At 39.2% G+C, this 14,786-nt stretch overlaps 1 protein-coding gene across 1 annotated transcript in view; it reads left to right on the top strand.

Moving 5' to 3' along the window:
• LOC145406388 (uncharacterized) overlaps positions 1 to 14,786 on the top strand; it is a 246,849-nt gene that overhangs the window by 177,110 nt on the left and 54,953 nt on the right. The window contains exon 20 of the mRNA XM_080277552.1: positions 9,510 to 9,710. Within this exon, the coding sequence (XP_080133678.1) occupies positions 9,510 to 9,710 (201 nt within the window). The remainder of the gene's footprint in view (positions 1 to 9,509; positions 9,711 to 14,786) is intronic.

Here is a 14,786-nt window from a genome sequence, read left to right as displayed (position 1 = left end):
CCACGGAAGAGGCTTGGAAGGGAGCCAAACACAGCATTAGTGAACTGGCCTTGAGGGGTGGTCGTTGGCGTCTGTGACATTGTGCAACGCTGTCCGCATGGAAGTCCCCAGGCCCAAGTCTCGGGTCGCCTCCTCGCTCAGGAGTAAGAGGTCATTGTGTAGCTTGTGATATACTAAATAAAAAAATATTACTTTGTTAATCAAAATACAACCTAAGACTGCGTGCATTACAGTATATCAAGACCCCAAACCCATCTTTAAATATACCACTATATAGTGTTTTGAAGGGAGACCAGGCCCCGGATTCATTAACAGCTGCTGGGCGACAGCACCGCACGATGTCGCACGAGAAACGAGTCCACCCCTCAAGGGCTACTCACCAACGCTAGGTTTGTCTCCCATCCATGTCTCCCACAGCGAGCAGGGAATTTGGTGGGGAACATTTGCCCGACCAATCAGCAGCAGCCGAGTTATCACGTGACTGAATTTAAACAGACCACACCCTTTTTTTTTTTTTTTTTTTTTTTTTTATCCTCCCTTCTCCGTCCTCCCTGCCCTCCCTCTTTCCACAACACCATACATACTGTACACAGATACGTTCATGTGCATATAAGCACGTAATCACGTACGTACTTAAGGATTAATGTATCCCATGACGGACTAAACTATTTACGTACGTAGAAAAGTATTCACGTGCGTACGTAGGTAAGTACGTAGATACATGTAGGCCAATGCCAGTGCATGCAAATACAGTACGTAAGTACATGCTCAACAGTTTACTAACGGAAGGGTATATTACGTACTCACGTAGGCCTACACGTAGGCACGTGTGCTAGGGTCTTGCCTCCATATATACTTAAGTACGTACGCAGATATGTATGATGTACTTATGCGTGTACGTAACTTAGGCTTTAACGTGCATATTTCCTCAAACAATACTTATATAAGAATACTTGCTTAAGTATTTATGTATGCAAAGGAAAGTATATGTATAACTATAAGTACTCGTACGTCCATACATAAGTATGAAAGTGTGCATATACAGTATGTAATTTTGTGCGTGTGTAGGTACGTACATACGTACATAAGCAAGTACTTTCGTAGGCATGTAGGTGCAGGCAAGTACGTGCATAGGTACGTACAAAGGTGTGTTTATAAATATAATATGCATGTAGATGATTACCTAAGTACTTGCATAGATGCGTACGTGAGTACATGCATAGTTGCGTACGTACATACGTATATATGAATGCACAGGGGTACGTACGTAAGTACGTACATGGATGCATATTTAGGCATGTACATACGTTTTCACGTAAATAGATGCGTATTTAATTACGTAGGTGGATGTGTACGTCATTACGTACGTTGATGTGTACTAAGTACGTACATGTGTGTACATAGGTATATACATAGATGCATAAGTATGTACGTACGTGTGTACGTAAGTATGCACATAGATGCGTTCTTAAGGATGTGCATAGGTGCGTAAATACGAATGTACGCACGTACGAGTATGTACATGGGTGCATATGTAGGCATGTACATACTCGTATGTTCATACGTAAATAGATGCGTACGTTATTACATGTATGGATGTCCACATATGTACAATATGTATGTAGATGTGTACAGAATTACCTACATAGGTTCGTACCGGTACATATTGTACATAAGGAAATACCATGGACGTCCCAGATAACTTACCATTATTTTGGTGGGGGGTCATGTAATCGATATTTTATGCCCCCATTTCCGTGATGGGCTCTTTGTTTGCCCGTGTCCCGATCTTTTCGGGATAAATCTAACATCAACAACAACAACCTATTTCCGAGCCACAATCCTGTAAGGGTGGTCTGGAGGTCCCTTAGCGAAAGGGAGACTTTACGCCACGAAGATGCGGCCGACACAGTCTGTATACGCCAGTGTAAAGCCGAAAAGGAGCAGCGCTGTTGGTAACTGAGGGCCAAGAGCGTGTGACCGTTAGTGAATCCGGGCTCAGAGCTGAAATATACCACTACCTCTGCAGTACCTCTTTGTCCTCTTTGTGCATTTCTTTTCTTAGAACCACAACCATTATTCACTTAGCTAGCCAGCCTGAAACACAACACACAGACAAGTAATGAAAAATATAAATAAAAAAAATCAACAAATATTTGCATTCAAATGGAAGTTTAACAGTTTATAACAATATTAAGAAAAAAAATTGTAAATAAAAAAATCAAAATAAAATTTAGATACATAAATGCACACATAAACAATAACACAAAAGACAGCAAGGTGGTCCGACCACCAACTGTTACTTTCCTTTTGTTTTCCCCCCTGTCTCCTTCCCAACTCTGCTTCTCATTCCCCCCTCTTCAAAAAAAAAAAAAAAAAAAAAAAAAGGAATTTTAAGCACCTTTTTTTTTTTTACTCACACATTTTTTTGTGAAATATGTTTCAGTGCTTAGACTTATTATTGTATCCAATTCCTATTATATCAATGCTGATGGCTTTAGAAATGTCAAAACGTCCGAAATAAAAATGCCATTCGTGTCAACGCTCGCTCTCCTCTTCCTGCTGAAGCTGAGGTTCTTAACGAACACCTCACTACCTGTTGCTTTCTTTGTGTTGGATTTATTAACTCGTAAGAGAGTAAAGAAGCTTTAACGTAAGAAGAGTTTTAAGGAGTGAAAAGTTGTATGTGGGTCAGCAGTAATTCTGAAAAACGTTTTAAATAAAAACCTCATGATTTTCCAGTGAAACAAGTATCATATTAAACAGGAGCTAGAAACTTCCATTTATGAAAGTATGTATGTATGTTATAAACCTACTTTTGGTTTATTGAAGACAGGTAGAATGCAGTGTTAGAACATGAATTCAAACACTCTGGAGATTACTTATTTGGTTTCATCCGCTTTAAAAATCAAGTATAGGGATAAATAGCCACAGTGCCAGATTTTTTCCAGTATATCACTAATTTCTGTAGCAGAGTATTATCACTTCTATATTTGAACTTTCGATAGCTTACTTTATCATAAGTGAGAGTAAACTGGTTAACAGAGTACACATAGCAAAAGCAGTATTGCTTCTGGTGGAATTTTTTTTCCAAATTAAATGCACCAAAGTAATTTTACTTTTTCCTCTAAACCACTGGACTCTTAAGAGTGTAATTTATTTTAATGATAAGAGAGTCCATACATATATTCAGTTAGTCTAGCTTTACCTTCATTGAAGGCTGAATGCAAGGGAGGCTAGCCTAAACTTTCATATTTTTCTCGCCAGTTAGAGATTCTAGGCCAGTAAGGATGCATTGATTTTCAGTTATTACTCTCTTAATAAAAGAATCATTTTCCCCCACCTGACGTGGACTCAACAGAAGGTGGGATTTTTATTCCTAGCGGCACTTTGGAATGTCAGTGATAAGGGTATGAACAATTTCTCTCTGGGGGATGGGAATGACATCATGGGCCTCGATAAGCATAATCGAGAAATTTTAATGTTCTATTTTTAGTTATTAATTCCTTTTATCCAACTGCCAAAAGTATTCCTAAGATCATGATACGCGAAACTACTGGAAAGATTCCTTAGATATGATATATACACTTTTATCAATCATCTTTATTGGAGAAAGGTTTTGCTGAGCTCTAAGGACAGAGAATCTTCAAGGTGTAGAGGTGTGACTTTGTGATACTTATATGCTGTCTGCCCTCATACCCGTCCCCGAGAGTTCTTCATAAGGAATTCACATAATTAGCCCTGTCAGTGCGATGACTTCTTTCAGTTCTCTCTATTTCCAGACGATTATATTCAACTTAAGAAAGACCTATAGTAGCAGAAGGTATGAAACAATATCCATTAACCTATTCACAAGTGATGGTCTCTCATAATCTAAGTAATATCGGTTGGTGATAGGAAGGTATTATAAAGTGTCAGCGTACTGAAAGGGCAAAAATACACTTCTGCTAAGCACACTAAGATAAACATGGATGCACAAGCGGTTTATTTCTCGATGAAATCGGAAACCTCGCACGCGATAAAACACTTCACCGACAGGTTTATTTTGCATTTGCATCTTCGATATAGGTATGGCATGAACGAAGGTCCTTTTTGTTTGCAGCCTCTTTACAATGATGCCGCCTTTTTCTGTTTGATTTTTACTACCTGCAGACAATTTTATTAGCTGCAGAGAGACCTTTCGAAATGAAGGGTTTAGAGGTAGCTTTCACTGAACCCTTCGCTACGAAGGGAAGGAAGACTTGTTAACTAAGTTAAAGAGTCTAACGGTAGCTATAACAAAATGGAAAAGGCGTTCTCTGGGTGAAAGGGGTAAGAAGTGACCAGTGCTATCACAACCCTGCCTGTCATCAGCACCACTGACCCATCCTGAATAATGCATGTGGATAGTTTTGCAATTTGAGGTTTGTTACGATACTGTTCTGGGCATCCTGACAAATCCTTAACCAGATAACCATCCTTACACACAGTTACCTGTCGGTATCCATTTATCCATCCTTACATACGAGTATAGTTACCTATCCTGGCTCCCATTTTCCTATCATTTTTCTGTTAACTTCGGTTTAATCATCCATACCTCCATTTACTCATGTCCATTCTTACCTGTCCTGATATCCTTACCACAATTTACCTACATGCTAATTTTCTTATCGCAGTACAATCACATATTTATTTATCCATCCTAACTGACCCTCATCGCCAGCTACATACCCCTATCCCCATTTGGCCATCTCGGCCCACCTTTTATCCAAGACAATCCGTATCTTTATTACTTACACCCTTAACATTGTACCGGTACATATATTGATCCTGGCCTCACAGTACCAATCTGTATGTCTTTTTAACCATCACTGTTCATCAGTTTCCCCATAATAACCCATCCTCATCCTCATTTATCGATCCTACTCTTCGTTCCCTTTTCATTTCTCCAAAAGTGCATCAGATTTCGTCCAAATATTATTTTAAGTTTACCCCTGTCCATCCAACTTTATCTCTTTTTATCCTGCCCCATCGCTATCTTCCTTTTACCCGTCTTGGGTTATCGTTATTTTACTTTTCCATTATACCTCATCTTTATATTCATTAATCCACCCTGATCCACCCTTGTCTGCTTTCGCCTATCCTGATCTTTCTTTATCTTCGTTTATCTGCCTTGATCCATCCGTTTCTGCATACATTCTGATCAACTCTTATTCTTCTTATCCATCCTAATCAGCCCTTGTCCTCATTTATCAGCGGAGCTCCAGTCATTTGTCCCTCCTTATCGATCCTTTTTTTTAATGTTGATCCTGATCTATCTTTATCTTCTTTAATACCACCTGGTCCGTCCTAATCCTCATTTATAAACCCTGACTCATCCTCATATTCAGTTAACTATCTTTACCCATCCTTTTCATTTACCTTTCAGTCTTTCCTAACCTTCCTTTATCCGTCCTTATCATCATTTATTCAACCTGACCTATGCTTATTTTTATTTATCCTTCCCAATCCATCGTTAACTGTCTACCCGTATCAGCAGCTTGTACAGCACCCTACCAGTATCCCTGACCGCTTGGAGAGAGCTCCAACATACTTGACCTGCTCCTTACAACTAATCTTTCTGCTTACACTGTTAATCTTTTCTCTCCGTTGGGCTCCTCCGATCACAACCTTATTACCTTAACCTGTCCTATCGCTCCGGTACTGCCTGTGGACCCTCCAAAGAAACGTCGTCTGTGGCACTTTGGAGCTGCAGATTGGGAGGCCCTCAGGCAGTCTCTCAGGGATGGAATTATACATTACTTTCTCATATCCTTTGACTAATACAAGAAAGCCTTGGTTTAATCACGCTTATTCTAATGATGTCCGGAACAAGGAGAGGGCCAATAAAAGATACCAGAACCAACCCATCCCTGAATCATCTTGCTTACGTTTCTGTCCGGAATCGTGCTAAGTCTGTTCATCGCTCTGCTAAAAATAATTTCATCCGTACCAAATGGTACCAGCTCACCAAACAAATTCTTCCTGCTTCTTCTGGCACCTTGCACAAAACCTTTCTAACAGGTATACCTCATCATCCTTCCCTCCTCTTTTCTACTCTGATGGTTCTGTAGCTATTTCTTCTACTGATAAAGCAGATCTCGCTCAAACTTTCTCCTCCAACTCAACCTTAGACGATTCCAGTGCTGTTCCTCCATCACTTCATCCCTCAGACTTCCTCATGGCTGATATTAAAATTTCTTCAGCTGATGTATTTTCTGCAATCACAAGCCTCAGTACTAACAAGGCATATGGGCCTCATGGAGTCCCTCCTGTTGTCCTCAAGAACTGTGCTTCTATACTTACACCCTGCCTAGGTAAACTCTTTCACCTTTGTCTGTCAACTTGCACCTATCCTTCTTGCTGGAAGTTTGCTCTCATTCAGCCAGTCCCAAGGAAGGGTGACCATTCCCAACCCTCTATCTATCGTCCAATTGCTTTAACATCCTGTATCTCAAAAGTTTTCAAGCTAGTTCTTAATAGAAAAAATTTTAAGCATCTTTCCAGTTACAACCTTCATTCTGATCGTCAGTATGGGTTCTGTCAGGGACGCTTCACTGGCGATCTTCACACATGCCTTTCAGACTCCTGTTGATCCTCCTTTCGGGACTTTGGTGAAACCTTTGCCATTGCACTTGACATCTCAAAGGCTTTTGATTAAGTCTGGCATAATCTCTTTAATTTCGAAACTGCCCTCTTACGGTTTCTATCCTATCTGTGCCTTCATCTATAGCTTCCTTTCTGGTCGTTCTGTAGCTGCTGTTGTAGACAACCATCGTTCCTATCCTAGATCTATCAACAGTGGTGTTCCTTAGGGCTCTGTCGTATCACCAACTTGGTTCCTTTTCTTCATCAATGACCTTCTAAGCTGTACATCTAACCCTGTTCACTCGTACGCTGATGATTCCACCCTTCACCTTTCCATTCGGTTCTCGCAACGTCGATCTCAGCAATTACTTCAACAGACAAGGGATGAGGCTATGGCATACCTAATGTCTGACATGTCTCGTATCTCTGACTGGGGTAAAAATAATCTTGTTGTTTTAAGTGCATCAAAGACTCAGTTCTTACACCTATCAACCCAACAGAATCTTCCACAGGAGTGCCCACTAATGTTTAATAATATTCAGCTTAATCCTGCATCATCCTTGAACGTGCTTGGGGTTTCATTCACTCGGGACTTATCTTGGAAAAATCATATTACATCTCTTGTAAAATCTGCATCCAAGAGACTAGATGTGCTAAGCCGACTCCGTTCCTTCTTTACCCCTGCACAGTTGTTGACTCTATACACGGGTTTTATCCGCCCCTGTATGGAGTACAACTCTCGTGTGGGGAGGCTCCCCACATACAGCTCTTCTCAATAGGGTGGAGTCAAAGGCTTTTCGTCTCATTAAATCTCCTCTTACTGGCCCCCTTCAACCTCTGTCTCTTCGCCGCACTGTTGCATCTTTGTCTCTTTTCTATCGCTACATCAATGGTCACTGCTCCTCTGAACTGTCTGCATGCATTCCTCCACCTCTACGACGGGCGCGTAGCACCCGTCTAGCAGCAAACTCTCATCCCTTTTCTGTCCAACTCTCTAATGCAAGAGTTAACTATTACTCCCAGTCCTTCATTTATGCAACAGGTCAACTCTGAGACTGTCTCCTTCTGTCTGAATTCCCTGCTTCCTATGATCTCCAGTCTTTCAAACGCAGTGTGTCCAGGCATCTCGAAATGATCGGATCTTGAATTTATCTCTCTCTTGTATCTTGTTTTTCTCTTGGAAGGAACAGTTTACGGGCTCATGGCCTTTGATTCCTCCGTCCTAGCATTAAAAAAAAAAAAAGTGCATAAGTATCCCCATTAATCCATCCCGACCTCCAGTTCCTTTCCACTTTCATTATGACCCCGTGTATCTATTCCCTACGTCTCCCTCCTTGACATTCCTCTTTGTGTCCTTCTGTGATCAGTCTGTCATCGCCTGTTTTGTTGCCGTTATCTTCTTTCCCTGTCCCCCTTTTAATTCTAATTTTACCTGTCCTCGCTTTTCCCCTTCCAGTATTGTCTAGACTCCCTGTCCTTGTGTGATTCACTGCAAGCTATTTCTCTCAGGTCTGTATTCAACTCCTTCCTTAACATTTGTCTATGCTTCTGTGTTTATTATGCTTTCTCCTTTCCTTACATGGAAGTTGTCCTGTCATCTCTGTGTCTCTAAGTTTGTCCTGTACCATCCTGTCCATGCTCCTTAAGTTTGGCCTCTCATATGTCTCAAGTTTGTGTCCCAGTGGTGTCTCTAGGTGTATCCTGTCCTGCCCTAGCCCTAAGTGTGTCCTTTCCCGTACTTACCTCTAAGTTTGTCCTGTCCCTTCATTTCCCCGGGGTTTATCCTGTCCTGTCATTGTCTCTAAGTTTATCCTGTCCTGTTTATTCCTCTGAGTTAGTCCTGTCTTATCCTCGCCCTTGTATTTGTCCTGCCCTGTCCTTGCCTAAAGGTTTCTGCCCTATCTTGACCTTTCTAGCTCATTCTTCTTTTCCTCTGAGATTTGCTGCCATTACCTTCACCCAGAAGAGGCACTTTTCATTATCACAGGGAATTATCACAATTTAATTGTTTGATGCAATGAAGCTTCTTCATTATTTTTTTATAAGCATAAGTATCTAATAGTCCCTCGCCATGACAGAGGATTAGCATGAACACCATAATCTAACCTGAATATTTAGCAACCATTGAGGACTATTCTAGGCTAAAACATGAGTCACCTCCAAAAGTAACACATTGCTCTTCAAATCTTTTGCATTAGTTATATATACTTGTTTTGGAGGGATTAATTTAAGTATCAGTTGAGTGTAGATCAGATTTTTACTGCAACAGGTTAAAGGGAGCGATGATTACACTTGGTAATTCTAGAGAAAAATTCAACCTGTCAAGACTGAAACCGAAATGTAAATAAATATGGAGTACGACCGAGGAACATGTCATTGGCAGTATTACAACAGACCGTTTTTGTCCGTGAAAGCTCTCTTTGAAAATATCTTTACAGCCACTATTGAAGGAGAAGATATATTTATTTGTCAAGAGGCAGACATATTTTAGGGTACCAAGCGTGTAAATATTACTTGTGTTTGTTTTGTTGCATGTGATGTTCTTCACCAGTGACGTTTTGTATTATGTGATTCCTCCCCTTGAAGGTGGGTCAGCAGATATTTAAAAAAAAAGGTTGGAAATAAGTATGGGGGGATGGGGTTACAAGGAATCTTTCACTTAGAGAGTAACAACAGGTCCAGGTATGAGCAAACATCTAAGATGAGTGGTAGTTTACCTGGTCAAGCACACACACGCAGCAAAATAAGGGTCACCGCAAAGAAAGGGTCATTCATTTTAATGAATAATTTCTCATGACAGAGGCCTAGCCAGGTGAAATAACAGTTATGCCTTAAACTAGCCTAAAAATAAGATAGGATAGCCTAATCCAAAATCCGACAAATGTGGGGTGGGGCAATTACAGGTGCCATGTCCCCCGCTCCGCCCCGCCTGGCCCCGCTGCCGAGCCCCACCGGCCTCAGCCCCCGCCCCCGCCCCAAGTCACTCTTCGTGCGCCTCAACAGTTTCCGCAAGGCCTCGCTCCTTAGTCTCTCGTCCACCGCCTCCAGTCCACAGTGCGAGGCGCCTGCCTTTACCTTTGATGATTTGCTCAGACTCCACAAACGTAAGCGAGAGTCGTGTGTCCTTGGGATCATTAAGTTATCCTTGACCTTGACTGTCCACCACTATTTTTTCCAACGATTACTGAAGTCTTTCAATGTCCTTCTCTCCTTAAGTTTCATCATCTTTACATTGTTATTAACAGTTTGCTAGGACCATTATTAATACTAATGCTAATACTTTTCCTGCGTGCGCGCATTCTGACACGGACAAAATAAACATCATACATTTTATCCAAAAATCAATTTTAGCGTTTTTCAGTCTCAGCTCTATTTCCTGAATATCCATCAGTTCCTACACTAAACTTATTCCGTACGAATTCATTAGTAAGAGAGGATTATTACCATCAACCTTGAGGCTTCTTGTTATAACCTTGTAGGATGTAACACGTTCTCGCCATTATACTTTACTGTGACTTTGACCAGAATTTTTTATAGCCGACTTGATAAGGCACAATTCTCGTTTGTTTTCTCCTAGAACCTTATTCCTTTGTTCATCGTATTGTTTACATTTTTCTCAGTAACTGCATTGTAATTTCGGTAATGGTTGATCAGTGTAAAATTTTTCTTTGTTTCTAAAATATAGGGAGAAAACTAAAGACACAGAAAACAGTACTAGGGAAGATATAACCGATGTAGTAAAATAGAAATGGACAGGTGGTACCAGTAGGCTGACTGAGCAGAAAGTAGAATAATGGGCCGACTAGGAAGAAATATGAGAGTGGTGTGTCTGGGGGAAAAGGTGCACAGAGAACTGAGTGAAAGACAAGTTAGTGAGCTATTAAAGTGACATTGAAAGGTTGAAGAAGGAGTAGTTGTTACTGAAAGATTGAGAGAGAAGTAGCTGTTGTGTTGGCACAATTTTCCGAAGGTCTTTTAGGCAAAATAATTCCTAGCCGGATGCGGAGTCAAACAATATACAGATAATTACAAGAACGGTCGGAGTGAGTCGAATTACTAATGAAATGTTGTATTACAAAATTCATAGAATGATATATATCATGTTTAGAGCATACAAAATGACTTGTGAAACAGGAATTGTACTGGGAGATTGAAGAAAGCTAGTTGTATATACCATTACTAAATGGAAGGTGTAGCCAGTGTTAGTGCAGCCTTTATGTTGAACAGAAAATGGATACAGAGGGATAATATTCAAGTACTGAATATGACTGAAAGTAGAGGAGCACACTAGGGAAAATTTAAAATTGAGAAATGGAGGTGTATATCAAATATGTATCCTAAAAATGCTAGTTCAGGTGATTAGTAAAGATCTAAAAAATGTACGTCAGCATTCTTGATTGTGATAATGACAGTTTGCAGATAACTAGAATGGTGAATAATTAATGTTGCTGATGGCAGGCTTTTGGAGTAAGTAGATTAGTAGAAACTTCCACACTGAAAGTCATATCCGCCTGAGTCATACTTTTCTGGTGAAAATATCAATAAGAGAATTTTGTGAGTTCACCATTTCAGTTTCACATTTTGTACAATATATATATATATATATATATATATATATATATATATATACATATATCTATCTATCTATCTATCTATCTATATATATATATATATATATATATATATGTATGTATATATATATATATATATATATATATATATATATATATATATATGTATGTATATATATATATATATATATATATATATATATATATATATATATATATATATATATATATATATATATATATATATAGAACACACACACACACACACACAATTAAATATGGATGAGCTGGTACACACATTCAAGATAAGAATGACCCAGGATTATAATGTTTTCAGGGCTGGAACCCTTCTTGACTCAAAGCAGACATTGTTAGAGGAAGGGAATGAGGAACAGCTTTAGGAATGAGGGCAACAAGAGATATTATGCTTATATCAAATACTGATTACAATATGATATTTGAGCTTTGAATGATGGAAAAGTGCTTGTTTAGTTTGCGTTTCACAGTGAACATAGATCTGTCTCCCAGTGTTAAGCTACTAATTCATAAATGCTAAACTATAGGCAGGAAAGTTTGTGTGAAAACTTACTCTTGCCAAATAGAAAAGCTTTCAGCAACAAGGGGTGTATAGTGTACAACTCTGGCTACGACTTTTTTTCATCTAGGGAAAGGGGTGGAGGGTGAGCAGAATCTGAGATTCACAGGAGTGCATCTTGAATATGTGACACATATGGTAAAGAGAAAAAAAATGCAGGCTTTTCGGTGAGGTGGAGTGGAGTTCATTATGAGTAGCGCAATAATACTAAATGGGCATATGGACACAATGAAAGAATATAAATAGAATATCAGTCTTAAAAATTAGGGTACCTGGTTTATTGTCTAGAAGAAAGACCTATAGTTGCTTGAAAGAAGAAACCTGAATGTTTTATTGCCAGTGGGAAATGGGTAAAGAGTGGGTGAGAGGGAGAGAGAGTGATGTGTAAAACAAACGGCCTAGAGTCACGTTATCATTGCTTTCTATTGTGAGGAGAAGACGTTAGGGTCAAAGTCATTAGAGATGTATGTACATAAACAACTACGGTACAATCTGGCACCGGCTCTTTCCTGTTCATGATTCCACATATGCCCTCTAGTATTCCATTCTTTATCGTTGATTTGATTCCGTAACTCTTTCTTCACCCTTTTCATAATTTGCTTTATAGAGCTAATAATACTGAGTTCATAATAATTTTTCTTTGGCTAACCAAACCGAGGATATATGTATTTTTGTACCGTGACATATCCTCCCAGTTTTTATCCTACTTTCACTTTCCAGTATGGTTTAAAAGATCTGCTGCTAATTATAGACATAATTTTTTCGAACTCGTATCCATCGAATTCCTCCGGTAAATACTTTCGTAATAAATTAGATTGTAATGTCAGAAGGACTGATAGCGTTGCCAGATGGTTCAGCCTTCCATGTGTACACGTTAAGATACTGTCTTCTACACCCGGCGCCGTACTGTACTGGCATGGCGGCTACCTACCATCTCTTCCTTATCCACTTATTTTACATTCAGCATGTTAGTATTCTTCTGAAGATGTTAAGCTATGTCCATATTAAATAGAAATGAATCTTTAGGTGTCCCATACAATTGCTATGGCAGAGATGTGAGAGAGCCTCCTAAGTCTGAGGACTCGCCACCAGGACACACACACACACACACACACACACACACACACACACACACACACACACACACACACACACACACACACACACACACACACACACACACACACACACACACACACACACACACTTGATAGCTTACCTGCTTGTATCATCCCTGCTCCCTAATTCACCAACACCCTCCACCACCGCCACACCAAATATTCTCGTAGCGGTGAGGTCCCAGAGAACAGTATTTTGCCTGCCTGCTTGACTGCTTTTAACACTCCCGCTGCTTTTGTAATGCTGCATTTTGCTTGTAAGCAGTTATATAAAAACACTGCAGTTATTTTAAGTGTATGTTTCTACTAATGCAAGGATTTTTTTAACTAATAAAGAAGCTAATAAATGATAATTTCATTATTATAGGTCATCCGGGCGTCTTCATTTTTGTATTATTTTAACCATGTTGAAGAAAACCATAGATTTTTGTGTGGAAGTGATGGAGGTGTGAATTCTTCAAAATTCTAGGCTCAATGCATAACCAGTAAATCAGCTGAGCTGTCTGTCTGTGTTTATGTTCTGTGTCTGTCGTCTTCTTTTCGTAGGCATTGTTAAGCTCAACCACAAATAATTACCCTTTGATTAAAGTTAATGTAATTATCTCATTTTAAATCGTAATATTCATTAAAAAAAAAATTACATAGTATTCCGTTGAATATAGTGTAAAATTTCAGCTCTACTTTATAATATATCCCCTTAACAAAGTTCAGAGTACTTGCTTTTGACATAATTATAACACGTGGTTCGCATAATTTTCCAGGTTCAGCTAGTCAATATGTGTAAACAAATCATATTCCCTTGTGACTTACCTTTTGTTAAGCAGGGTGTTTTTACTAGGCCGTCCTTGTCACTTTTCTTTCCTTTTTTTTTAGGGGGGGGGGGGAAGGCTATGTTTTCCTTCTCTTTCTCTGTCAACGTTTTCAGTCTGATGGGTCTCTTACCATTAAAATTTTAACCATGTTTACCCTTGCTATGTTATATGCATCCTCTCTGTTACTAACATTGATACTTATACCTAACTTTATTTTTGACAAATATTCCAGTCTGTTAATATCAATGAACATTAAAATATTGACGAGTAACGTAACGTTATCATCTTTCTTTATTATCATATAAATTTAGCAAACTCATTTCACATATTGATCTACATGAATTAACTAGTTTTAATACATTATTTGCTGGCAATAAAATTAAGTTTAATACTACACTGTTATGTCAAAGGCAGACAGTTTTGCTGGATTTCTTATGTTAGTTTCACATTTGATATAGGTTTCATTCATAATTATTCCTGCACTTTCCCCAGAACCATTTCAAAACTGTCTCCTCAATCCCTCTCGTTCTACATTTTCCCATGCTCCTGGATATTGTCTTCTATCCCTTTCCTTCACACAGTACATGCGCTTGAATTCAGCATGGCATAAATCAGTCCATTGCAATGTTCTTTCATCTCATCTACCCAGCTATTTTGATATCCGTACTACAGTACTTCATCGTAATATAATATCCTCTTCCTTATTCATTCCTAAGTATTAATAACCAGATTGTCTCCTTCTGACTTGCCCTCAAGAAGTTCTTTCCTTTTATATTTTCTGGCCACTTCTTTTGATCTTCGTTACTTTAGAATAACATCTCTGTCCATTCATGCTATAACATGAACACCATCGCTACACGGCTCTGCAGTGTTTTTCTCAACTTGCCATTCCCTACCCCATCACCATATTTCTCCCTCTGCTTCCCCATTTGCGTACCCTGTATTGAGTCTTATTCTCAGTCTGGTTGCTGTCTGTGTTTTTCATTTCGATAACAGACACATTGTCTCTTCCTGTTCCCTTCTTTCTTCACATAAAGCCTCTTTGTATCCTTCTCCTTCATTATTCATTCTTTCCTTTGATCTA

Source organism: Coenobita brevimanus, chromosome 70, assembly GCF_032717465.1.
Source record: "Coenobita brevimanus isolate Jiangsu-jjx chromosome 70, ASM3271746v2, whole genome shotgun sequence".
Taxonomy (NCBI): domain Eukaryota; kingdom Metazoa; phylum Arthropoda; class Malacostraca; order Decapoda; family Coenobitidae; genus Coenobita; species Coenobita brevimanus.
This window is presented reverse-complemented; position numbering and strand designations above follow the sequence as displayed.